At 38.8% G+C, this 27,894-nt stretch overlaps 2 protein-coding genes across 3 annotated transcripts in view; one reads left to right on the top strand and one right to left on the bottom strand.

The window, feature by feature from the left end:
- Positions 1-250: 250 nt before the first annotated feature.
- U4-U6-60K (U4-U6 small nuclear riboprotein factor 60K) lies at positions 251-14,161 on the bottom strand. Its single transcript, XM_019041081.2, has 10 exons — positions 14,002-14,161; positions 12,764-12,923; positions 11,156-11,360; positions 10,524-10,654; positions 9,554-9,758; positions 8,828-9,010; positions 7,877-8,089; positions 6,892-6,999; positions 4,817-4,985; positions 251-2,141 (listed from the first exon to the last, which is right to left on the bottom strand). Exons 2-10 carry the CDS (start codon positions 12,918-12,920, stop codon positions 1,998-2,000), a joined length of 1,515 nt encoding a protein of 504 aa, XP_018896626.1. The 5' UTR covers positions 12,921-12,923; positions 14,002-14,161; the 3' UTR covers positions 251-1,997.
- Positions 14,162-14,412: 251 nt separating this feature from the next.
- Positions 14,413-27,894, top strand: part of Atpalpha (sodium/potassium-transporting ATPase subunit alpha) — a 161,382-nt gene continuing 147,900 nt past the window's right edge. The window contains exon 1 of one of the 2 annotated variants that reach the window (XM_072303451.1): positions 14,413-14,562. In XM_072303451.1, coding sequence (XP_072159552.1) covers positions 14,539-14,562 — 24 coding nt within the window. In that variant the 5' untranslated portion in view covers positions 14,413-14,538. The remainder of the gene's footprint in view (positions 14,563-27,894) is intronic. The other variant, XM_072303455.1, reaches the window with a different exon arrangement.

Here is a 27,894-nt window from a genome sequence, read left to right as displayed (position 1 = left end):
CTTGACCGACAAGCATATGTACGTTGGGGGTTAAAGAAGGCTCTTCACCCTCTAACATAGAACAACCAGTTTTGCAAGGACAAAAGAACAACTGAAAGCCTGATTTTTGGTGCATTTTATTATCACTGCCTCGTGTAGTTGCCACACTGGCCAGTACATACACTTTCCTATCAGAATACATACTTAATTGATTGATTTATTAATTGATTGATCATAGGTAGTAATAAAGAGAAGATAAAGAAAAAACAAATTCATGAAAAATATTTTTTTTTTTATTTGACTTAAAAAAAATACATTTAAAGTATATACAAAGATTCAGAGTACCTAAAAATTGGCAGAGTTTTTAGAAAAATGCAACCAAATGAAATTATCTTGAGCAGAGTGAAATAGGTTTGGAGTTTCATCCCTTCATAAGGCTCAATGTAAAAAATAAAATTCAGGTCAAATTTTGGCATATTAAATATTTCTTGCGAACACTAGCTTTTAAACAAAAGAAAATATGCTTCCACGCGGGCAGAAACTTTTTTTTCTTTTTTTTTTCAAACGCCTCTTGGTTCCCTTTTGCTATATGTTGCTCATATTTGATCGTGTCTTCCCTGGAAATATGGTTTTTTATTAGACTAAAATCAGACCTGCCTGGTGGTATGCGTGGCTTAATATTTTTTTGAGAGAAAAAAAAGAGATTTTTGTACGATCCATAAAAAACAGTTACTTCACAGCATTTGAGACATAATTGGTGATGTCTACTTCACTTCACTGAAAAATGAAAAGAGCAGTAGATGATTTATGAATTTAAGACAAACATGAGTAGTATTTTTCTTATCATATAAACAACACTGGACATTCAACCCTGCTACTGAGTTGCAAAAGGTAATCAGCGTATTCTGAAAAATACGGTTCTATAATGGTTCAGTGGATACGATGAAGATACCAGGTGAATAAATAACTGATACAGCAGAGAGTTTCATTTACTGAAAATCAACAAATTGAAACCTGATGAAAACAAACTATGTAGATGTATTTGATATTGATATACAAAAGATTAAAAACAAAAGCGGAAAAGACGCATGGAAAAATATGTGTGGAAACTCAATTTTTCGTGACCCAAATTTCAGAGGATTCAATTCTTGTGATTCAATTTTGGATTATTCAAAATTATAGTAATTCAATTAGATTAATTAGTAGAACTGTTTAAAACACAAACCCAAAATTAAAATAATTCCTTTCATTTAATCTTGAAAAGAGGAGATCAATATTCCAACTTACAACTACAAAATTCATAAGAGGACCATCAGGCAATGGTGTGAATCTTATCTGCAACTCTGGAGATGGACAAAGATTTTACCTGGTCATTGAATCGTCATTGTTGATTCGAGAAAAATAGCGATTTTCAAGCGGGGAAAAAGAAAGTATTAAGAAAATCAAGTGGATTCTTCACTCAATCTATAAATGGACCGCGTTTAACAGATAGGAACCAAGCCACATCAGCTATTGCCAAATTTAATTGGGCAATTTAATTTTTTACAAGAGAATGTTTGTGTGGATTCCTTTGAAAATTTTAAGGAATTTGCTTTGTACTGTAGAGAAAATCCACTGAAATTTGCACGAAAATCCGTACATCCGTTTCCATGTAAAAAATTAAATTGCTCGATTAAATTTGGCAATGGCCGATGTGGCTTGGTTCCTTTCTGTTTAACGCGGTCCAAATGCAATTCGTTCGATTTTAAAAACCTTCAGAAAATAAGGGTGAAACTTAATCAAACAATGATTGTTACAGGGTGCGACGCAGTGACACACTGTCTATAAAAGAAAATCAGTGCTATCTGCAATGTTGAGGACACACAAACCATCAAAATAACTATGGCATCCAGTTTCTATAAGGATACGTTTGTGGTGGAACTTACAAACATTAATAAAATACATTCGAGATACTACTAGTAACATCACAGTCATCAAATTAGATTCTAGCTAGAAAACGTAAGTACAGGTAAAGAGTACTACTCGGGAGCCCATAGTTTGTACGTTCTATCGTAGGAACATGTTGCGATAAACTTTGAATCTGGGGAAACATCCATGCCCATAACTTTACCATAGTGCCCAGAGAGAGTCTTCATTGGTTGCCATGTTTTGTTGGACCAAATCTGTGTAAAACAAAATTTAAAACATATGTTTGAGTCAGTATGAAACATTAATCGCTGATGTTAGGCTTAGCAACGGGTCCTTAAACAAGGTGTGAATTACAGCACTAGGAACATGTTTTCTCTTCGGAATCTCACAAAGAAAACAAATCATTTACCAGGAAGTATGGCAATCTTCTCCTGAACAATATACTAAAGTCGACAATGGGTCAATTGTGCTGGTCACAGAATCGTGTTTTGATGCTTGGTTCTTGTAGATTAGCAAAGAATAATAAGATCCGTCCAAACGGCAACTTTGTACGTTCTGTATTAACTATTAACCAAGATATCACCCTTTGAAAAGTCGCGTTTTTGACGTCATCCACCACGGTAGTGACACCTTTGGTTTCTTCCACCTCGCTTTCATCAATCAGGGAAACACACATTTGCACGGATTACTCACTGTGAAACTTGGATGAGAGCAAGGTGAAAGAAACCAACGATGTCACTACTGCGATGGATGACGTCAAAAACGCGACTTTTCAAAGGGTGATATCTAGGTTAATATCGAATGTATAAAGTTGCTGTTTGAACGGATCTTATTATTTTTGGCTAAACTACATGAATTAAGCATCAAAACACGATTCTATGACCAGCGCACCTGACCCATTAACATTGGTTAGATGGCAAAAATACAAATGACATCATCTGTACATGTAATCTGAATTCTATTAAGTCTCAGTAAAAAATTCTTGACGATACCTTTTTCAGGAGTTGAGTTTTTAAATTCCTGTTGGGTGAATCGTTTTCAGATACGATTTTAAGGAGAGAACATGTGACACTGTTTTCTAAATCATACCATTTCTAGTGGCCTTGATTTTCAAAGTTGAAAAAACCAATTTTGTCAAAAAAAGGAGGAGAGAGGGAATTCGAGTAAACAAGTTCATAATGCAAGTTAACAGAGAAACTACATAGTAATCGATTAGGGTGTTCCAAAATTTTTGCTCATTCTCTATTTCCTCAAAATAATATCCCTGGACATTTTTGTACGAAGTGTCCAAAGAATATTTTTGAAAAGGCTGAGAAAAGTAACGCAAAAACATTAATAAAACTTTGTTCCATAAAAATGAGAAGTTATTCTTTAAAAGAGAAAAATTAGACATGAAAGCTGCAGAATTGCACACCGCAATAGAAGGTTTGGTAGTTTTGCAATTGTAGTAAAGATTTGGTGTCTACCTACAGTTTTACGAGGGTCATCCAAAAAGTAAGTTCACCCCTTTCATATTTCCAAAATTAAAAGGGATAAATCAAATCGGTAAAAAAGAACTTCTTACTTATATCCTCAGCTCTCCATAGGTACCAAGATTTTCAAATTTGGACCACTGGTTGTCGAGATATTCTATTTTTACATGAACAACTCCCGGCCAGTTCCGTCCACCAAACGACGCGCTGATATGAGATGCACCGCGCGCTGTCGCGTCGCTTTTGTCTTCTGGGACTCTCAAGGAGTACTTCTCGTCCATTATTTGGAGAAAGAGTGTGCAATCAATGCACCACGGTATTGTGGAATATTGGATTCGTTGCGATTGGCAATAAAAAACAAGCGACCGGGTCTCTTGTCTCGTGGTCCCCTATTCCTTCACGATAATGCCAGACCTCACACGGCGAAAGAGACCCAAAAAGTGTCGGAAAAATTTGCGTGGGAGGTGTCACCTCATCCTCCATACTCTCCAGACCTTGCCCCGAGTGACTATCATCTTTTTCCGCAACTCAAGAAGCACCTAGGTGGCCAGCATTTCGAGAACGATCAGCAGGTGACGGAAGCAATCAATGGCTGGTTCAAGAGTCAACCAAAAGTGTTCTTTGAGAACGGCATTAAGAAGTTTCAGAAACGCTATGAAAAATGCATCAGTAGGAATTAGAAATTACGTCGAAAAATAAGGTAAGATTGTTTTAAAGCTAATCTTAGAATATTTGAGTTGGTTATTCCTACGTAGATGTGTGAGGAACACAGTCAATTCAGGTAGCGTGACAGAAATTGCAGTGCGTCGTTTGGTGGACGGAACTGGTCGGGAGTTGTTCATGTAAAAATCGAATATCTCGGCAACCAGTGGTCCAAACTTAAAAATCTTAGTACCTATGGAGAGCTGAAGATATAAGTAAGAAATCATTTTTTACCAATTTGATTTATCTCTTTTAGTTTCGGAGATATGAAAGGGGTGAACTTACTTTTTGGATGACCCTCGTAGCTTATCAAGACAAAATTTGTGAGAAAAAAGAAAACTAGGAGAGAAAATCTTGATTGTGGCTTTCCGGTCTTAAAATTACCTTGAAGCAAAAGGAGACACATTCATAGCTTGAAATTTTCATTGAATATTTTACTAATGGAAGAGAAAAACCGAGTGCGATTGACAAAAAATCACAATGATTAGTCTTAAAATAAGATTTCAAGTAAGATGGAAAAAAATGCATTATATAAATTGACAGAGGAGAGCCAGCGGCTTATCCTGCTTTGCAATTAATCGATTGATCTGTCATTTAAACAAATAAAAAAGGATCAATTATCAGAGTATTTGCAATGAACACTTTAATGATCTTTTGCTTTAATTGATTCTTTATCATAGCTTCAGATGGGAAAATCGATGATTCACGCTTTGCCACTGTAATTGACATTTTCAGAAGAGTTGAAAGATAAATACCTTTGCGGTGTTGTCATAAGAGGCAGTGACAAGAAAATGGCCTTCATCTTCTTGGAATTTAACATGAGACACTAGATTCATATGCGCTGGTATCGTGTAAACACATGCTACTTTACGAAGATCCCATATTCGACAGCTGTTGTCCTCACTGCCAGTTGCCATTATGTACCTAGGTAAAAGGAATGAAAGAGATAAGTGGGCGTGTGAGAAAATAATACACTTTAGCCTTCCTTCAAATGAGATGCTTAGTTCCAAAACAAGGCCACAAGGCTCATTGAGTTAATTATAGGAAGATTTTATAACAGACAGGACGTTGAAGACTTTAGGATTGAATACGGACAGAGCATTTCTGAGGATGTCTTTGAAGGTGCCTAGCACTTGCAAGGGTAAAAAAATTCTACCGAATTGAATTTTGTTCTCTTTTGTGTCTAAATGATGCATTATGTATTTACTCGGTGGAAAAACCTTACCTAGATTTTCAAATTTTTTGGCAAGTTATCTCTTTCTTTTCTCAAAATTTGTCAGGAAGTTAATTTGTTGGTACCTTTCTTTTGTGAGAAGACTTACTCATGAAAATTTGCTGATTAGTGTAATAAGCATAGAAATTGGAGGACCATTTGGGTGCATTTAACTGGAGTCATGCTGACTTCATTTCATGTTGCCTGATGTTCTTTCATGTTTTATTTTTTTAACAGAAAACTAAACTACAAGATGCCTATGAACTTTCTGCGAATTTTTCTTATCTTACAAGGAATATTCTCGCAAAAATTCAAGTACGAGGTCTGTCCGGAAAGTATCCGACCTTGTTGATTATCTTGCCATCAACGGTTGATAAGAGGTTGGGGCTTTGGATGATTTTTGCAGGGACTCTCCTAAGTGCAGGTGCACATCCGGATTATCACACATTGAACCAGTCCTTGGTAATTTGCTGATTAGTGGGTCCTATTCTGCTGTGATTGTCAGCTTTCGTTTTTCCTAAAAAAGAAGAAGTTAAAGAGAATGGGGTGGGAAGAGTTTGTGAAGAATATCATCACAAGGGATGCGTCTTGGGTTTACGAGTACAGCCCTGGGATAAAAGTACAATCGTCAGTTTGGACCGCACCCGGGAGACCTCGCCCGTAGAAAGCTCGGAAGAGTCGCAGCAATGTGAAGACAATGTTGACTGTCTTCTTTGATCATGAAGGTGTCGTCCATCATGAATACGCTCTCCATGGCTCCTTGAGCTACGTAAAATTGCTCAGTAGCTCTCTTCATTGATAGTAGAGCATTTGGGAGCATATTCATGATGGACGACACCTTCATGATCAAAGAAGATAGTCAACATTGTCTTCACATTGCTGCGACTCTTCTGAGCTTTCTACGGGCGAGGTTTCCCAGGTGCGATCCAAACTGACGATTGCACTTTTATCCCAGGGACACGTCCCCTGTGATAATCTTCTTCATAAACTCTTCCCACCTCACTCTCCTTAACTTCTTCTTATATAGGAAAAACGAAATCCGACGATCACAGCAGAAAAGCACACACTAATCAGCAAATTACCAACGACTGATTCAACGAGTGATAATCCGGATGTGCACTTGCACTCAGGAGAGTCCCTGCAAAAATAATCCCAAGCCCCAACTTCTTATCAACCTTTGATGGCGAGAAAATCAACAATTTTTTCATTTCATTTTCTGTTTATAAAATGAAACATAGGAAAAAATTAGCGATGTCTGATGAAGTTAGGCTGACCAAAAGGCAATTTTCAAGATGGCAACACTGTTTTTCCTGCATTTAAATACATTAAAAATATCGATTTTCGTAGAGGGACTATTTTACATACATTTAAATGGAGGAAAAACAGTGTTGCCAACTTCCAAAAATTGCTACAGAGCTGATCATGGTTTTATCCGTACATTTAACAAATTTTGACGGAAAGAAATTAGAGAGTTAATAGAGGTTTAATTACGTGCTTAAATATGCCTCATAAACTTCATTTTCACTTTTTATAAAGTTATTAGAGTGCCATATGCTTACTTACAAAAATTTGTATCAATGAAAGTCCTATGAAAATTAAAACAAATCGACAACTTACCCGTTGGGTGAAAAGTCAACCCCATAAATTGATTTCAGATGGCCTTCCATGAACATGATACATCTCCCTGTTCTAAGATCCCACACGCGACCAAAGGCGTCCATACCTCTGAAAGAGAAGGTGAAAGAGTTTGATAAACTAAAGTACCCTAAAACTATTTTCTGCTTCCCGTTGCCCTAGGAGCCTGCTGCATTTGACTAAGAAGAGAATCGGACTTCATTTTGCAAAAAGGAACTACAATTTTCAGCTCAGTCTGTGTGTGTCACAATGCATGTGCCATTACTTTCCCTATACACATACGTGTTTTCATGGATGAGCCAAAAATTGTTGTTCCCGGTTGGACGATGTAGTCCAATTTTTCATCTGATGAAGATGGGTAGTAAAAATGTTGAACTCATAGACCAAAAATAGTCTACAAATATCAATTCACGCAAAGATGCAGAAAATACTTTGCCTCCACATTTTTTGAGGCAGCCTTCACATTCCTGTCCATATACAACTTAGCATTTTACTATTTTCTCATATACAAGAGCGCGCTTCTCAATTTTCTTCATAAGCAAGAGAGTGCTTCTCTATTTGCTTTGTATACAAGAGTTTGTTGCACAATTTCCTTCCGACAAGTAATGCGCTCAATAGTTTCCTCTCTTTTTAAAAAAAGAGCGTTTGATGGTTTCTTCCACAAAAATGAGTGCATTCGTAAGAAGAAATAATACTAATTATGAAAGCAAAATTCTAATAGCCTCCTGCCTTTCCACTGTTTTTCTCTTTTCAGGTGCCTTCACAATCCCTCCATCCCTGATTTTTGTGAGGGCAATGTAAGGAACTGTTTGCTGTTACAAATGTGTGCAAAGCAATTTGTGACACAGAGAGAACCTTAAATTTATGTAAATGCAGCTATGATACTTTTCTTTTAAGTTAAGGAAGAAAAGTATAATTTTGGTTTTAAAAGTATACGACTGAACAATATTTCAGTGTCGACTCTCACCCTGTGGCAGCAACAGAACCATCATTTTGAAAGGCAATACTGTAGACTGGTTGGCAGTGACCTTCTTGATGAAGAACTTCTTGCGTTGATTCAAGATCCCACAATCGCCAAGAATGATCAAAGCAGCAAGTTCCTAAAAATCGACCAGATGGATGAAAAGCAACCCGCGAAACTCTGGCGTCGTGACCAGTTAGATCGGCAATTGCAGTTTCTCTAAAAACAATTGAAGAGAGACAGGGTCAACATTTTGACAAGTACATCAGATTTTGCCTAATTTTCTCAGGTGTTTTATCAAAAAACTAAGCAGCATGAAACAAAGTTTTTCGAGTATATTCTTCATCATATAGGGTAAATTCTTAGAGGTTTAGTTTTTCGTTGAAGATAAAAAAACAGATGAAAGGAAATTAGGCAACCAAAAAATGCAGTTGGATGAATTCTAGTTAAATCTGCCCATTTCTGGTTTTTTGCATCAAGCACTGCTAAAGAGATGATTAAAGTGCTTGCATTCATTCCTCTGAGATAGGATTAATCATGATACTTGGATTTTTCCTTCATCCTAAATAACTTAACGCTAATAATAATTTATTCAAACAGATATGAACTCACTGATATTTTTTCAGAGTGATATCCTGACAGATAATGTGGAAAAAAAATTACAAGATCACCCAGAAGCTTAGTTTCTACATTCAATATTAACAGAGTTATTAATTTTCGAGAAATATAGTGAATGACATTATACACCTTATTCTTTAAAGCATAACACCTCTAGTAACAATGGACACAGAGGCTTGCTGGTCATGGAGATCTGATTATTTTGCTCTATTCTAAATAATTTAAGCATCAAAACAATTTATGATCACAATCATGATTGCGAGATCTACTTAACTAACTATTTCGCTAGAGATAATGAGAAATGAGGTAAATTCAAAATAGGTAATGGAGCTAAGATACCTGTCCATGGACCATAGTTTAACAGAGCCATCATATCCGCAGGAGGCTAGCTCACATGTATTTTGCGTATCTGCAATTGTAGCTTTGGGGTGGAATTTCACACAACCCACAAAACCTTCATGACCCTTAAACGTGTGTTGTTGCTCACAGTCTGGAATTGACCAAAGCTTCATAAGCCCGCTCCTGAAAAAAAGATTCCGTTAAGTCTCCCTGGGATAATAATGTGGTTAAGATGCCACACATGGATTTTCTCAGATATTTCCAATGATTGGCAACGGTAATAAAGAATAACTTTCTTATCAAGTTTTCATTACACCCATAAAAGTAGCGACACACTAGGTAAAAAAGTTGAGTTGATTTGCAAACATCAATTAATTCAAAATCATTTAGCAAAACATCAAAATGATTACTGAGATAGGCACATAATTGGAATACTTTGCATATTACAGCACCTTCTCAAGCTCACCTAATTTTCTACTTTATTCTATCAAAAATTCCCTATAACATTTATAATTATGAAAAATCTGGTTCACATTCATGCGCTAATTTTGAAAATTGGCAATGTATGCATGCCTGCGGTGTTTTTTATAAAACTTTGTGTTCTTTGTGCATTCTATATGCGTTTTTGATGGAGGAAAATTATTGAGATGCTTGATTACAATTAAAAGTTTTTAGTGGATTCAAAATATTTTTCCTCCTTGAAATAAAGAGAGCAAAAAATATTACCAAGAGCATGTGGCTAGTAGTTGAGAATTAGGACTAAAGCTACAGAATGTTATGGGCCTTGTATCGCCAATTTGACTGCAGTATATTGAGAGGGATGTCAATCGTTTATGTAGTTCTTGCTTTCGGGCTGTGGTAGCTGTCTCGTTGTTCAATACAGTCGCCCTTGCTTTTTCTAGTCTCTGTTTTGCACGCTGAAGAGAGAAAGCTGCAAATAAATCAAAACACAAGGACTTGTTTAAATCATGCCCTGGAAATAAAACTAGCTAATTAAACATAATTTGAAAATTAAGTCTGAAGAGAACATGAGAGTTCCAAGGGTATAATTTTTTAGCTGTCAATAATTTTAAAAAAAAATTGAACTTCAAAAGTAGGGTTTGAGTTTTTTTTATTTTACTTTATTTTTTTAAATTTTCTGAGAGTTTTGTTTGGTGTACGAATGGAGGAAACAACAATACTCGGTTTTCTGCGAAGAGAAATAAGTTACTGGGGAAAAATTTGAAACAACCTGATGGTATTTCGCACTTTCTGACTTCCAAGAGAGCAAACAATGTCTAATTTTGCAATCCGAGGACTTAAGTAGAAGTGAGGCAAATGATGGGACGTGAGATAGATCATAGGATGTGTGGCAAAATCATGATCGCAAGAAAGACATCTTGAAAATTAGAGTGCTTTTGATTGTTGAAAGGTAAGGCAACTTGCTAATTTTGCCAAGAGGCAGAAACGCTGGATTGCAAGAAATGGACAGCTTTTTGAGACTTTTTGCACCCCTGTTTGCCAGTAGTCAGACTTTGGATTTTACCTAGATTAAAAATAAAATTGACTCTGTAATGCTAGATGTATCAATGGAAATGTTTGAAAAAATAACTGAGGAAACTTTGAGACTGGAGAGAAATTCCTCAATTTTAGATGAAAAGGAAAAAAGGACAAACAGCAGATGCTTATTACTACTTGAGTTTAAAAATGTACTTGCCTGCAATCCAAGATCTGGCAGATTTCAGAGCTTCAGGACCTTCATGATACCATGTGGTCTCTTGATCCTTTTCTTGCTGGATTCTTTCTTCTTCTGCCTCTTGTTTCTTTTTTATTGCATCCTCTCCAAGCCTGGATGGGCAATAAAAGGAAAAATTAATGAACTAATCTCTTGAGAATGCTACAGAATTTGTTTTCAATTTATTTTTTGTTGGGAATATAAATAAAAATGCAATTATTACAGGTGGAACCAAGAATCACCAAGTCTGAGACAGAAATGGGTTTAATTTCCCGGAACTGGATACGTCAACTTTATTCTCTTTATACCATTACCCTGTCTCCTGGTGCATCCTTTGACAACTAGTCTCTCTGCCCACTGGACAGGAAAAATCTGCTGAAAATTTTCCCCTGGCAGAGGACGTAGCAAAAGGCTGTTAAAAGACGCAGCAGGAGCTGAACTGTGTCAAAGTGTGAATAGGTTTAACCAGATTTACATCAGGAATACGAAGAGGAGCATAGTTTGAGATGAAATCCAAGTAGATGGAGACATTTGAGAGGCACAGACCTTGCAACTATTTCTTATACAAAAGTAATACATTTTATTTCTTTAATTCATTTAATTATGATACCCACCTGGAGAGAAGATCCCTAAGACGATTCCTACGTTCGGCAGGACCTTCTCCGAATAAACAGATAGGTTCACCGAGCTGCCTTAGACTAGTTTTGACCTCTGAATCATCGGTTGAGACATTCACTTGTCTAGCTTTTCTCCTCCTTTCAAATTCCTCCCGAAGTGCTTGTTTATCTCGATCCATGTCATCTTCCAAATCCATATACTCTGCAAAGTGAATTGAAAATTTAAGTGAGAAAATTAAGTACCACTAAATAAGGTGAGTTTACAAAAAGATTTTTGGAAAACTTAAAAATCTGCTAACATTAAAAAGTCATTCAAAGGCTGAAGGAACTGCCTAGTTTTCAGCGCTTAAAAAAGGAAGAAAGAGGGAACCGATCGTTGGTTCTCCACTGCTGGATGCTGGATCCATAGCATGTTGATAATCCATCAAATGGTTGTTACATGGATTCCTTCCTAGCATGTCACTGTTGTTCCACAAATCCATGGCATATCATTATTGTTTCGTAGATGTAGATCCACAAAATGGAAGACGAATTTCCATTTCGCACACAGATCAGTGCCAAAAGAACATCTTCCAAAAGAACAGATTTTAGCTCTGTCTCCTTAAGAGAGATTCATCTTGGACATATCTAGCCAAGAAGTCAACCATTCAGAGGTGTAAACTCTTGCATAACAATTGAACTGTAGACCTCCTCATTTTCATCGAGATGAATTTAATTTCGTACATCTCCAATTACTCTCATCCCACTGTGAATTGCTAGAGGTGTCGTCAGATAAGTTGGCCATTGTTTACTTTTGGTTTGCAAGCTCAGACAATGAATTTAGACCTCTGCACAGACCGTCGTTTGCTACCATCTATCTTGAAAACATCCGTCACACGATCGTATCGTGAAAAAAACTACTCATCCAGTGGCGTGGCGTGCTTTGCGATATATCGATCGATACGCCACTCAAACCTATGAAAAAAGATCGATTATTAGGGTGTTCGCAGCGAACACCTTTGTAATCGATTCTTTACCATAGCTTCAAATGGCGATATATCGATAATCGATCATTCACGCCACGCCACTGTACTCATCAATTGTGATCCGCAAGTTTCAGGTGGTTATGATTTCTGAGAGGCTAAAACTTGAAGTGTTGTAAGGTTTGAAGGTATTAAAAAACCTATCCAAACGTGTGTTCTCGCTTCTGCAAGAGTCAGATGTTTTCATGTGGATAGTAGTGACACGAAAACACCTGCAAACCAAAAGTAAACAATGGCCAACTTATCTGACGATGCCTCTACAATTTTATACCAATCACTGATATTTTAGAGCTGGAATTTTCCTACTCAATAATGAAGAGGTGATTTTATGTGCTCCCCATAGCTCAAAAACCATTTGTGAAAAATATTAATAAAAAAACTTTGAAAAATAGAGAAAAAAAGTTCTCAACCTTCTCAATTTGTAACATGCCTATTCATTTTCTGCAGCTATATGGTCAGTTAGTCAAAAATTCTCTAGGTTCCCATTAATTCCCTGGCTTTCTAGGGTTTTCGTTTTGTAAATTTAAATGAGAAATTGTGAAAGAAATATCCATAACAGATGAATACTGCTTCCAAAACTAACCATTAGAAATGTGAATATTGTCCATATCCATGCCCTTCGAAGAGTCTTGGGAAGATTCATCATGGTCCATGGATGTTGGTCGGAGCTTGTCATCCAGAGGTCCATAATGGGAGGTTTTTTGTTTCTTAATATATAAAATATCTTCATCGTCAGACATTTTCTGGAAAAAGAAACGTGAGTACATCATAAATACAAGGAATAAGTGGAAATCTAAGTATGTGACAGCAAGTAAAATTGAATTTTACGATTAGATGGACAGCATTTTAAATGTTAAGTATCAGATTCGATAGAAAGGTAGATTCAAACATCAAGCACTGCAGTACGTACAAGTTTTTTCATCAAAATTTTATGTACCTAGAATATGATAGACACATTAAATATTAGAAAATTTAACTCATAGATAAGAAAAAAGCGTCCTTTAGAACCATCCATTCTAACTTCTAGTCAACCAAAAAGCGTAAGTCTTCTTGAGTCAAGTTGGCGACTAAATTGATTTCAATTTGCTTTGCAATTGAATAAACATTTAAGGGAGCTGAAATTGTCTAAAGAATTTTGGATGTACCATGTGTCAAGAGAGGCATTAGGTTTTTATGATAAGAAACTACTTATTCTCCAGACGTAGAATTTTTCTTCAAAGGCCAGTTTAACAAGCAGACTTTTTGCAAACATAAAGTTTTAATTGTGGGACATTGATGTAAGCTTCTGATATGGAAAGGTTGATTTTAAACTTTCAAACCATGCTCAGTATGTTTTGAAATTGGGATGAGGAGGTATTTCATAGAGTGCTATTCATATCTTATCTGATGGATCATCATGGAGAATGCTGTTGAACATTAGAAGCACGGCACTCAGTGATTGATGGCAGGTTTCCAGAGGTTACTGGATTAATTTGGAGGATGGCAGGTAACAATCCTCATATTGTTTTGGCTTTGTTAAAATATTTACTGTGTAATTCAGTGATTCAGCTTCACTGTATTCTACACAGTGGTACAAAAATTGAAACGCTATGCCCTCTGTGGTGACTTCCAGATGAGCCTAAAGGATGAACTGGACTACAAATTTAGTGTAGCACTAGGCACAAAGACTTCAGGTTATAAGTGCTTCTAACTAGGCATCAATTAAGCGAATGGAAGGAATACTTAAAACAGAGAAGGCAAATACATGTGAATTCACATGAGGGCATAATGACGGTAAGAAGTGAAGCTACTATATACTTGAGAAATCTTTCATTATTTTACCTCGGTGATACAAAATAAACTTCCTTGAAACTTTAACGAGACATACACTAATAGACAATCACCAAAAACGATTTTTTATTTTAATATTAAACTGACTAGGGTCAGAAAACGCCGAGAAACGTTCAAATCCCGGTGGATTTGATTTATAGGTTATGTTTATAGCAAAGGGCAACAACGATGATAAGAAAATAGAGAGTGATAAATGGGTCACTCCTTCCTCGCCCAAAGTGTGACATAAAATGGTATTTCGTATTTTTCCAATTACATACACGAGACGTGAGTTCCTCATCGTGAAAAAACTGAAAATTGACTGATTATCAATTTTTGAAAGCTGTAAGCGCTCATTAAAGACTTTACATGAGTTGCATGTTTGACTGGGCTGTCATGTACTGCTGGTTGCAGCAAAAAATTTGACAGGAACCTATGAGGTGGCCGTGAGCCACACCTCTACATTCCTCGCACCTCTGCATACCGTTGTTTTGTTTATATCGCGGCGGAAGTTTTACTCAATTTATTTTGACTGAAATTGTCGTGAAAATGGCATCTAAAGGATCTGAAGTGGTAAGTTTCAAAGATTTCATTCCTCTCAGTATTATTCTTCAGTTATTTTATCGTCGCATTCGATTTTCAGCTCGGTTACATCGTCATTTTGGTTGGCCCTGCCGGAGCCATAACACCCAACTGCCGTGACCCGTCATAGGGAGGCACACCCATATCATTTCCCCTCTAATATCATCCTTATCTCATTTTCATTTTATCATTCTTTTTCAGTCTTTATTCTCCAATATATCCCATTCCCCGCCTCTAACTTCAGTTTACATGTTGTGTTTGACTTCTCATCAGTTGTCTGGCAGCTAAATTCAGCTCTCAACTGAGCCGATACATACACCTAACCTAACCGAAACGCTATTGATCCGTCTTGAAATTATTTTCTATCCTATTCCAATCAGTTCCAATTAAGTACTTATTTCTCGTTTAGTACTCTGCTCTTATTGTTATACTCAGATGACTTGCGATAATATGTTGTAAACATTCATATCAGATATCAAGGACAGATTTGTTTACAAATTTCATTTCTGATTGCACTGTCTCTATGAAGGCCAACTAGGTTTGTTTCAGGCTGTATTATGTAAACAAAATTTGCATCAAAGACTAGGTCGAGTGCAGTCACTTCACCAATTCTGTTTTTTTGCCATGACTGACAAGTGCAAACGCAGGAGTAGCCATTTCGAGCAGCTACTTATTCTCATTTTCATCTACAGATTTCCAAGCCGGTCAATGTAAAGTCAAATAGGAAAAGCAAGTCATCAAGTTAAGCTTCTTCTTTCTGATAAGCTCCATTTTTGCATTTTAGTCTAGAAAAGAGCTGAGTCCTGAAATTGTTAGCAGATAACAGCTATTAATAGTTAAAGTTATAAAATCTTATATAGCTTTATTTTTGCTCATTCCTCTATTTTATGACTGGGTTAGTTTCAATTTGAAATTGGGTTTCTCTCCTAAATGTCATAACATGATGACCTTTGGTACTTTCATGAGTAGTGAGAGTGAAAGCAATTTGAGAAAGCAGCAAATTTTAGCAATTGGAAAATGTGTTTCCCTGAAGGCAGCTAGTAGGTAGTTTTGCCTAGAACCTAGCAGACTTCGGTCGCCGAACTCATCAATTCAATATTGATTTTGCCTGTGAAGCTAAACGTTAGTTCAAATACTCCAATAAGACTAAAATGATCATTGAGGAACTCATGAAAGTTGCTAAAATAAAATCATCATGTAGCTTCACTTAATTGCACATTCAACTCGGTTGTCAATCCTGCTCAATTGAGGCCCTGAGCCTGAATGTGTGAAGAGCACTTCTTATAGTCTTACTCATTGCCATCATTCGGATGCAGAAGTTTCACCAGCGCACAAGCACTGGAGCGTGAGGAGGCAGTACCGTTTGGTCAGCACCGTTTCTTAGTTGCAATGTTTCATCGATTTTAAGGGAAGTGAATGTACGCATTTCATCGCCATTTTTACTGAATGCGCTTTATAATTCTACAGTGTTCTGTAGCGAAAATTCCCCCCAAAAAATCTCTCATTAAATTCTTCTACAAGACTTACACGAGCGACAAAGATTCAGCATTATTGTCGAGTAGAAGTGCCCTTCTCGCACCCAGTGCTTCAGATCGTATTACTTAGCCTTGAAAGACTTGACCCCTCTTCAGCCCCATTCTTTATTTATTTTATTATATTTTTATTTCTTTTTTTTGGGGGGGGGGGGAGGAGGAGGATCTGCTTTCTTTACAGAGACTCATTCGTATGAGCGGTTCCTCTCCGAGTCACGTACAACCCCGTCGAAGCTCGGCCGATTCGCATGTAATTAACGATTGAATATTAATGAGGGAGTGCGGGGTGCGCAGTGCGTGGTGTAACTGTCCTTTTTCCACCCTTGACCGGAAGGAACGTTACGTTGGATAGCGGGCCGCACCAGGATAATTATCGGTGGCGAGGCGTGAAAAATCGATTATCGATATTATCCCATTTGAAGCTATGATAAAGAATCGATTATTGATGTATAGTCCGACAATCGATCCTATCCCATTGGTTTAAACGGCATATGGATCGATTTATCGTAAAGCCCGACGTGCCTTTGATAATTATCGCTCGAGGCGTCCACCATCGCTCCCCTCGTGTTTATCGCGGTTGCTAAGTAACTTTTCCCCGGTGATAAACTTTGTCTTCGTGCAGCGAAACACCTGCTACTCACGATTGTCGGGAGCCTCAAATCTGACGCTACCTGTGCCGTGTCTCCCCCGCCACTGGTCTCTCTGAAAATATGCGGTCGAGTCTGGGAAAAGGTAGAGCTTAAGGGCTCTGAAGATGGAGGAAATATGAAATTGAATAACCGTACCGTACCGTATCGTCACCTACCGGCTGAAGTATCACAAACGCCATGCGACGTTTCAAAATTACCTTTGCTATTTTATTTTTTCAAAGAGAAATTGTTCGACGAAGCTGTCCGAAAATTTCACTGAATTTTCTTTGCACTGCCGATAAAATTCAGTGAAATTTTCAAACAGATTCAGCCAACAATTTCTCTGTGAGAATATAGAATGGCGGCGGAAATTTTGTAACGCCGCTTAGCGCTTGTGATGCTTTTTCCGGAAGGTGACGATTTCACGTCCGGAATTAGGGATGCAGAAATTACTTGCCCTAAATTATATTTACTAATGCCGCAATCACACGCTGAATGTGGCTTGAATGTGGAAGTCATCGGCCCGATGCCTGAATTTTGCGCGTGACGCGCAAAATTCAGCAACGATTCTCAGCAACCATCGGACTAATGTTGAATTTGTCTAAACCATTCGAGTAGATTTGATACACATCTGGATGAAAATAACACGAATTTGCTCAATTTCAGCCGTCGGACGATGACTGTTGACTTCCACATTCAGCTGCTAAATTCAGCGTGTGATTGCGGCATTAATTATAATTACTACCAACTTGCCCAATTTAATAACCCCCTTTTTTCTTAAGAAGTTCATGACTATGACTTTTTTGCGTTTTGTGTATGAATTACCGCGATTTTGCGAGGGAAAAGCGATTCTATCACACACGCGATTTTTATCTAAATTTCGAGGAAAACACTTAATTTCTTCGCTAACGCGCGGTGGTTTTGCCATGTTAAAGCCCCTCTCAAGGACTTCTCCATAATCGCATGCAACTGATCGCAACCAGCCTGCTCTGTGGTTGAGAAGTTGTTATACCCCTACTAGGAACGCTAGGAAATTATTTTACCCTTCTTTGATATCAAAGTTAAAGAACGGAAAATCGTGAATTTAAGGAAAATGGAGGTACGGTTTGCGAGCGCTGTCGCCAGATTTGCCCTGGTAAAAATTGGCGATAAGAGCTGCGTTTCAAAATACCATAGGAATTCTTATAGCCGGCTAAAGAAGACTTCAGAAAATTATATAGCTGGCTGTAGAATGCGGAGAAAATCATACGGCCGGGCTATACGAAGCGATAAAAAATTATGCAGCCGGGCTGTAGTTCCTATCGCCGGGCTTTACACTTTATCGCCTGGCTGTTGCTTTTTCGCCATCGATTATAAAAGGCCCTAAGAAATTTTGTAGAAATTCGTGTGCTTTGGAAATCATTAAGTTTGATACGGAACCACCTTAATATTTACAAAACACACATTATATTTTCCTTTAATACATATTTTTTTTTCATCAATTAAAATGAGAATAATCCATACAGGATGTGCAAACATTTCAAAATCATGAGTTGAATAACGCTGACTCCGCGAGATGAAATATTAGAGCCTAACACAAAGCGAAGCGGCGACGCACTGGCGCCTACAAACCTAACAGGGATACTTCACGCATTGCGCAACGCGTGAAGCATCCCCGTTAGGTTTGTAGGCGCCTATGCGTGTTCCGCGCTGGCTGCCCGCCTGCCACGGCGCTTGAAGCAACTATTTCACACCAGAGGTATTGCACAGTATCATACGAAACTGAAGGCGCTCTAATATATTAGTAATGGCAGGCATCCATCAAAAGTACGGAGCTTTCCTCGCAAAACAAATCAAGATACTACGGTCCAAAAAGAGAGCAGTATTCCAAAAACTCACTAAGTCCTAGCATCCGTAATTAGTAACGTTTAGCATACACTTTATCGCCTGGCTGTTGCTGAATCGCCATCGGCTATGAAAGGCTATAAGAAATTGTGTAGCCGGCTATGGAAGCTATTGGGAATCTTACAGCCGGCTGTAGGTCTATGGTATTTTGGAACACAGATTCTACTGCCAATTTTTACCAGGGTGGAACTGATCTACCTTTCAAGATTTTTTTTTTTTATAGAGAAATTTTTGGTCGAATCTGTCTGAAAATTTTATTGAAATTTATCGTCCGTATAAAGTAAATTCATTGAAATTTTCAGATAGCTTCGTTGAAATATTTCCCTGTAGAAAATAAAATGGCGGCGGAAATTTTGAAACGTCGCCGGGCGCTTGTGATACTTTGCCCGGAAGGTGACGGTAGGTATAATTGGACTGCATTTTGCAATTTGGAACTATAAATTCTGGCTCATCTGAAAAAACACTTATGTTACAGGGAAACTAATGGCACATACGTTGTTTTTAAACCGGGCCAGAATTTATACTTCCAAATTGCATAATGCAGTCCAATTCGTCGTTTGTCATCATCCGATCAATAGCGCAGAGTGAACGACTATCACCTATTTCACAAAAAACTGCGGATTCGTTCAATGAAATACCCGCATGGGCGCTACCAAGACGATTTTCCGAAGACTTTATTTCTGGCTTGACTGTTCTCTTCGGTGGCTCGGCAGAGCTAGGAGGCGAAGTGGCTGAACTCGGGGGTTGGTTGCCGAGGACGGCGTATGACGTCACGGGGAGGGATCCACCGGAAAAATTGGCCGGGGTAGAAGTCAAAAGTCGGAATCTGTATGACGAAGATGACCCAAATTTCCCGGCAGCAGTTCACCGCCTTCGATCCGACACCAGCCCGCGGGGCTCTCGCCGGTCGTCCGGTGCTGCCCTCTGTGTCGGCGCGGCGGAACTCGCAGCCTCCATAGCTTCACCCTTACCCTTCTCGACGGGGCGCGAGTTCCCTGGAAGTATGTTCTATGCTCCAAGTTTTCATCGGATTCCTTTCTTCTCCCTTGATTTTTTGCCGTAAACTGGTCGGGGTAATCCGCCAACGGAAGGAAATTCTGGAGTAGAAATGTACCTCCTGAATATTTCAGTCTACCTCTCCCGGGTTCCACCCTGAGGTTTCCGTAAGAGGGGTGACCTACTTACGAGTTACATGGGTTTTGTCTGCTGCAGACGTCGACTATTGCGAGTTTTCCAAGGATATCCGCTCTTGTAGAGGTTCGCTTAAACTACGCGGTTTCAAGGTGTCGGAAGGTTAAGGATAAACCCGGGAAAATTCGGAAAATTTTACCCCATTTTAAGAATTTAGGCATAACTGATCGTGAGAAAAGCCAAAAAAAAACCCTATTTTAAAATTGAGGCAAAATCCAAGTAATTTCAATACGAAATCTTGGAATTTTTTATTGCTGTTGAGGTTTTCCTCTCGGTTTATTTTTGGAATTAATATTCCGTCTTTCTGACCGAAGTATCCAAAGCAACTCGGAAATGAAAAAAGACAGAAAAAATTCTTCTTCTCAAACAATCCAGACGTTTGGTGTCAGCAATATCGACCGACATATCCGGATTTTCACATCGAACTGACGTTCCTCTTTTTTCAGCTTAGTCCTCTACGGACTCTCGGTTACATAATCGAATGTGTCCCTACGAAAGTTGATGTGAAGTAAATTCAAGTAACTTAAAATCCGATTCTAATAACCGAACGTTCGGTTTACGTATTAGGAAATTCGGATTTTCAAATACGATAGAGCGGTTAATGTACATAACTGAAACTTTGGTTCTTGAAACCAAATATTCTGTTCATTCAGATGTAAATAAAGACCATTTAACCGATCTTTTAAACTGAACAGAAGGTGATACCTCAAGGGTTTTGACGTGGTCGAAATGGCTTGCAAAACATAGCATCGATTATGTAAAAAATCTCGTCAGATTTTTAATTTATAGCTCCCATGAGGACGATAGCCCCCGCGTATGAGTCCAAAGAATCATTCTAAACCAAATAATTAGCAAAATTTAGAAATATTAAAGCGGAATTCTGTTTGGAAAAAACCTCGCATTCGATATAGAAATCTATGATTGTATCGAATGCGAGGTTTTTTCCAACAGGGATTCTGCTTTCATTTCTCTGAATTTTGACAAATTTTGGTTAAAATGATTCTTTAGGCTCATGCGCAGGGACTATCGGGACTGAAAATTCAAAATCTGCCGAGATGATTGACATAACTGATGCCATATATCGCACGTCAGAAACCGTGACGAACCACCTTAACCGAACCGAACGGAAAAAGTGGAACCGAATATCGATGCGCCTAAGGGCTATGAAGATCTAGGATCTAAAGGGACTCTAGATGCGCCTCGTCGAAAGGCACGATCGATAGCTCGGAAACCGAATTTTCGATCATGTCATCCGACTTATTTTCTACGTGAACGGGTATGCAAATCAAAGAATGGAGGAGTGTTCTCGGTCCGAGTTGAAAGGTACACTACCCCTGGTAACGTAATCTGCGTTGGGAGGGAGAGCGTTATCGGAGTGCGTGCCGTCGCGGCGCCGCCGGCCGTCGTCGGTGCACTTAATTGGTTTCCGGGAAGGAGAGGGAAATGCAACAAATTCCGGCCCAACCCGCGACAAAAGTATGAATTTATGCCTTCGGCGACGAGAATGAAGGGCGACAGAAAAATAGAGGGAAGGAGCCGGAGCGAGCCTCCGAAAGAAAGATCATTCGCCCCATGCCGCCAACCCCTCAACGACCCCTCAATTTTTTGTCTTATTTTCCTTTTTCTTGCCGAAAAACCACTAAAATGGAGAAATTGTACGCTAATTTTTTTTCGTCTCGTCTGAGAGTGCTTAAAGAGCTGATTTTGCAGTAACCCCTCTACGACCCCTCAATTTATATCCCTATTCCGCCCCCCTTATTCTCCTTTTTTCACGGGAAAACTGTCACCGGGTCGATTCTGGATTTTTTTAACTGGTCTGAATGCATTAGCCTAAAATTTTTATTTGTCTTCCTTCTCTTCTCCTTCTTATAGCTGGAATCTCGATTGATGCAGTTTGAAAGGGTCGACGTTCCAATTTTTCATTTTTCGCCCTTTTTTTCCTCCCAAGAAAACCATAATTTCCCATTGAGTTCTGGATTTTTTAATGCATAGCTGAAAGTTCCTTTTTATCGTTAGGTATACAATTTGTTCTTCGGAGATATAAAATAGTTGCTCAAGATATAAGTGAACAAATGGCATGTACACCAGATTTTGAAGCACTAATTACTAAACGCGTTCAAATTTGATCTCCGGGGAGTTAAAATAGTTGCTCGAGATCAAAACGACCCTTCAACACCCCTGCCGTGAATTATTTTGCTAACTTTTCAAGCTCAACTCTGCCGGCCGCGCCTAGAAGAAACTTCTGCATTCAAGTGCAGCAAATTTATTCTTTTGTATATTTTTTGGGACACTTTATGTGAGCTTCCTCACTTTTCCAAAAGCAAAATCCGAAAATGTCCAAAAATTCCTCGAGGCTATTAAGTTCAAAATTAGAATGGTAAATTTACTCATATCCGTTTCTCGATGCATCTGACTAACTTGTCAAACTTCTTTTTAAGAAATTCAAGGGTCGTGACGATTTTGCCCCAACATTTTTGAGCATACTGTGTAATTTACAACCCTCAGTTTTCTTTAACCTTGTTTTAATCAGTTTTTTCATCGAATGCTCTTTCGATGTGAGTCGAATCTTGTATTAAACATTGCTGAAAAAGTTTTTAAGAGCGCTTCATAATTGAAATAAGCTGAAAATTTCATATTTTTAAGAGACTTGCTTAAGTCAGAGAAGGCAGTTTGTGAGTGACCCACTGGACTGGGTTCTTTCTTAAATTACTTAATTTTTTCGGTTTCAACGGGTACTTCGTAAAATTATAATATTCTCTGTTAAAGTCAGGGATCCAGAAAGTATGACACGGACATTGTTTGAAAAGCAACCCTCATTGAACATTTTTTGCTTTTTTTCATAGACTTGAGTAATTTTTGTTGATTGAAGAAAAGTAATATTGAAAGAATTTGCGTAACTCTCCGATAATTTATCCGGAATTTTGTCCATCAGTAGCAATCTTTAGGGAAACATTTGTTATTTTCCCGCTATCCCTAATTTTTGATCAGCCCTCCCCTCGGAACACAAAAAAACTCAATCGCCCTCGATCGAATACACAGAGTTGCCCCACAGTCAGGGAATACCGTGAAAACCGATAAATGTCAAGGAATTTTAAAAAGTCAGATAAAACCTGGAAATGTCAGGGAAAATGACAAAAATGCCAGGAAAAAATTGTTAGGTCACCTCTATTTACTTTTTAGAATGGGTTTGACGGTCCGAACAACAACTTTTGCCTGAAAACTGTTTCTAATTATGTCTTTTTAACCATCTGGTATCTTCAATTGTCAACAAATTTCACCAAAATGTGTCAGGGAAATCAGAGAAATGTCAGGGAATTTCATTTCCTCAATTCTGTGGCAACCCTGATGTACGATTTCGACTGTATAGTGTATATTCCTCATGTATGTATCTATGGTTACACACCACCACTCGTCTTCCTTGTCCTTCTCACGCTTATACACGCTTCTCTGATACAGCTAGATTTGTCATTATTTCCTTCCCTTTCCCCCTTTCCCTGCAATTTTTTGTGATTTTTTTAATCCCAAACTCGCCGCATCCGAAAGGTCCTGCAAAAAATGCAGCCGAATATTTCCCGGGATGGCAAGCCCGCCTCGGAGGACTTGAAATACGATGCGAGCCAGCTGAGCGGAGCCGAATCGATTTTCAGCCTCGGCGCATGCGCGCTGGAGCCCTGAAATCTCCCGGAAAATTCACCCCCCCCTCCACCCCCGCCCCAGCCCTCCGCCCCGCCCCTCGCTCGGAGCAATGAAAACTGCTCCAACGAAGATGGAGTCTAGCCTCCCCCTCGCGCTCCCCTCTCCTAATCCCGACCCGTCCACCCCCGCCAAAACCCCCCCTCGTTACGCCTAAACAACCTAAGTCCCGCCGGCAACCGCGGGACTATACGCGGTTTCAGCGGAGCCCTTTCAAGTACGTTTTCCTATCGCCAGGATGCGCACTCGACTCGAGGATTTCCATTGGCGCTCGGTTGTTCGCGGGAAGAACCGCGTTCGGGGGTGGAGTCCGCGGGGTGGGTTAGGTGGTTTTGTCTTCCGGCTTTCGACCGTCCGCACGCCTCCAGACGTCGCCCAGGGTCGTCCGCCGACAGCCGAAGCCACAGAGGTGGAAAGTTTCATGGAATTCACGATGTTCTTTAAAATTCGCTCTGGGGATGTCTCGGTGATCGGGGTCGGGGGTGGCGCGTATAATTGGGAATCGTGGATTAATGCTGGAGGGATGATACCAAGTATAAATTGGACTTTTAGCTAGGAATGTCTTTTTGCGGGTTGCAAGGGTATGGGAAAACAGCACTGGAAAAAGTAACTTATTGGATCTAGATCTAAGGTTAATGTTCCACGACAAATTTTGCCAAAAATTTCTAGTACAGGGAAAAAAACATTGGAGAGTCCAGACTCTTAAAAACATCGACAAGAAAAAATACTCTTGATTCAATCGGATTTTTGCTTCAATCAAGAACCAAGCCTCTTAATTTGAGCGGATTTCCTTCTGATTTAAACAAAAATCTGATTGAATCAAGAGTAGTTTTTCTTGTCAATGTTTCAAGAGTCTGGACTCTAGATCAATTTCTCAACTCCTGCCACGGAGACAAAAGCAGTAAGATTCTCCGTGAGGATATTCGCGTAAGGAAAATTCTGATAAATGTCGATTTTTCGATTTTCCTGATTTTCCTGATCGGCCAAATTCCTTATATTTCCGGTGTTCCTGATGCTAGACACCTGAAATCATTGCGAAATTGGTGGACAAATATTAGAACTTTTCCTGAAAAAATGGTGATTGGCTAGGAGAAATGCACTGGAAAAAAAAAAAAACACATTGGATCTAGAGTCCAGACTCTTAAAAACATCGACAAGAAAAAATACTCTTGATTCAATCGGATTTTTGCTCAAACCAAGAACAAAGCCTCTTAATTTGAGCGAATTTCCTTTTGATTTCAGCAAAAATCTGATTGGATCAAGAGTATTTTTGCTTGTCAATGTTTTCAAGAGTCTGGACTCTAGATCCAATGTGTTTTTTTTTTTCCAGTGAGTGAAAAACCAGGGATTTATTTTTGTCTTGGACTAGTGTCTGATTACACAGATCATTGATACAAATTTTAACGAAGCAGCCCGAGACAATGGTAACATGAAAAAAAACAAGAGGGAAATAGGAAATAAGGCGAAACAACACTGAAACAACGATGGATACAACGCTAAAAACCCGAGACGTTTCGACTCAAAACTGAGTGATTTTCAGTCGGAAAATGAAATAAATTTGAAATGTCTCGGGTCTTTACACTGGAAAAAAAAACACACTGGATCTTAAGTCCAGACTCTTAAAAACATCGACCAGAAAAAATACTCTTGATTCAATCAGATTTAAGCTTAAATCAAGAACCAAACCTCTTAATTTGAGCGGATTTCCTTTTAATTTAAGCTTAAATCAGCTTGAATCAAGAGTCCTTTTTCTTGTCAATGTTTTCAAGAGTCCGGACTCTAGATCCAATGTGTTTTTTTTTTTTCAGTTTAGTTTTGTATTTTAGACTTGTCTCCCGTTTTTTCTCCTTGTTTATTTTCACATTGCACAGATCTGCACCGAGAGAATATCCTGAGGTTTTGATATCTGATTCACATGCAATTTTTAGCGCTGAATCCGAAAAGAACCTTAGTTTTTTCCATTTTCCTACCGATTTTCTGGCAATTTGGTAGTTGAGGAGAAATAACCAAGGCCGTTATTAGACTCAGCGCTGAAAATTGCAATGGGTTCATCGATCAAAACCCCGTGGGTCATTTAAAAAAAAAAAGGAAAAGAAAAAAAACCAGCGAATCTGGTCATTTTCTTGGTATACAGTCAACTCGACTTCGCTTTAAAATGGTTGTTCGAAGTAGTAATGGTAAGAATTCAAAAATTTGAAAATCAAATTTTTCTTAAGACCCCATTAACAATCTTTTGATCGCCGGATTCACTGAAAGTTCCCCCATTCTATTTGAGATTGATTTGATTCCCGAGAACTTAATTAAAAAGTTCCTTCACATCTTCGCATCCTGCGATTTGATTTCTGGGGAGTTAAAATAGTTGCTCAAGGTAAAAGTGAGCAAATGGCTACTGCATTAGATTCTGAAGCACTGATTACCAGACGCATTCAAAACTCCTTCATTTCGCCGAATATGCAATTTGATCTCCGGGGAGTTGAAATAGTTGCCCGGTGTCAAAGGGAACTAACGCTAACTACATCAGATTTGGAACGCTTTGATTACCAGACGCGTTCGAAACTCCTTCATTTCGCCGGATATGCAATTTGATCTCCGGGGAGTTGAAATAATTGCTCGAGATCGAAACGGCCTTTCCACATCCTTGTTTTGAATTATTTTTCTAACTTTACAAGCGTAGCTCTGCCGGCCGCGCCGAGAAAAAGCGTCGCTAATTCGAATGTTGCCAAATTTTCTTCGATAAAATATCTATTTTCGAGAGAATTAAAAATATTTCTCTCCTTAGTTTTTTGATAAGTTAGAGGGAATCGCGAATGAAACTCTGTCATAAATTCAGGTTAAAGGAGAGAACCCTCATGGGGAGAGCATGGACAACAGGATGTATGTAGCTTGCAGGGCCCAAAAGGGTGACAACGTTAAAAATGAAAATCACTAGAAAAGTGCCGCTGCCAACCTATGCATTTCAAAGACTAATCGATATGGCTGACAGCGCATTGTAAACAAGCATTCTTAAGGATCTAAACTTTGAAACTGAGAAAATGTATGCGAAATCAAAGTTGTATACATGCCTCCATATTTTTTGATCAGTATACCTACTCTTGGAGTTTGAATAAGTACCACTGGATAATTCGAGTTCATAGGTCGGCCGCCTTTTTGGGCCCCAAGAGCTACATGACCTGATCAAATCTAACCTTCAAATTTTCGATCTGTCCATACTCTCCAAAGACATAAAGACGGAGGGCTAAAAGCAAAAAATGAAGCTTCTTTTCAACCACCTCTACTATTGGCTAGAGGATTGGCGGGGAAATCGGGACAAGTTTGAAATTCAAATGTAGGGCGGGAACTAAATAAAATTGCGGAAACAAAGTATTCTAGGTTGATTTTTGCCCAAATTCACTTACCCACTCATATTTTTTAACTTTAGGTTAGTTTTGGTCCGTCGTCGACCGATTAATTTCATTTGGGAGTAACGGTCATCTAGCACTGTAACGGCCTGTTTGAACCTGCAGAACCACCATGAGCAGAAGAAAAACTAACTTTATCTGAGATTACTACCTGTTACTGAGCAAAAGTAGGTGTATTATATTAGGACGCAGACCGAACTTTCTTAATATAATCATTTTAGGCATTTAAAACACGTTTAGAAGAAGAAATAAGGAAAAATCAAGAGGACAAGTTCAAATCAAATTTCCGTTTGCCGCCATGGATTCCCGCGCTCAGTTACACACTCACACAAGCACCCAGCGCCAAACCAGGCTTCACTTTTTTCCCGTGCTTTTAGATACGAGCACTCCGTCTTTATGTCTTTGATACTCTCCTGTAAAGGCACTCAAGGTAAAAGTTGACATGTTTTCCTTGTACTTTACTGAAAGGAATTTGGCAACATTGGAATGATCATATGGCGTTACTCCTGAGCACGGAAGAAATGTTGTCTGGAGAGCACACCACGCACGTCTCTGAGCTCCGGATTAACCTTACTTTAGCGGATCCCTGCCCGGTCGGAAATCCACGAACACACAGACCGAGAACATGGTAGAAATGCAGGAGGTGGTGGGCAGTGAGGGATTTGTACTCGTTGACGTCACGTATGTAAGTAAACAAAACTAGAAACTGGGCATGCTACGTGGAAAATCATTAATACCGTCGTACATACTCAGCAAATCTCATGGCTGCGAGTTTACCACCCTGTCGGTCTCTTGTAATGGACCAAAAATAGGTCATTTTTAGTTCTGGAGAGAAAATTCAAGATACGGAAAATTTCTGCGGAAAAATTAGCCGAAGCTTTGCCCAAAACAGTGTTTGAAATATACGCCGGCTAAACAGCAATTTGCCGGTAAGAAATCGACTTTGGTTGCTAAGAAAATCGTTGTTATTAAACTCCGTTTTGGGGATTTTTCGGC

The sequence above is a fragment of the Bemisia tabaci genome, chromosome 8 (assembly GCF_918797505.1).
Source record: "Bemisia tabaci chromosome 8, PGI_BMITA_v3".
Classification (NCBI taxonomy): domain Eukaryota; kingdom Metazoa; phylum Arthropoda; class Insecta; order Hemiptera; family Aleyrodidae; genus Bemisia; species Bemisia tabaci.
The sequence above is the reverse complement of the archived record's forward strand: the minus strand, read 5'-3'. Positions and strand labels throughout refer to the sequence as shown.

Excerpts from the sequence above, each read along its gene's own strand:
- U4-U6-60K (XM_019041081.2), bottom strand. The coding sequence starts at position 12,920 with ATGTCTGACGATGAAGATATTTTATATATTAAGAAACAAAAAACCTCC. Across the intron at positions 9,759-10,523 it reads TGCCAGATCTTGGATTGCAG|CTTTCTCTCTTCAGCGTGCA; the intron begins GCAAGTACATTT and ends ATTTATTTGCAG. Across the intron at positions 9,011-9,553 it reads CTACTAGCCACATGCTCTTG|GAGCGGGCTTATGAAGCTTT; the intron begins GTAATATTTTTT and ends TCTTTTTTTCAG.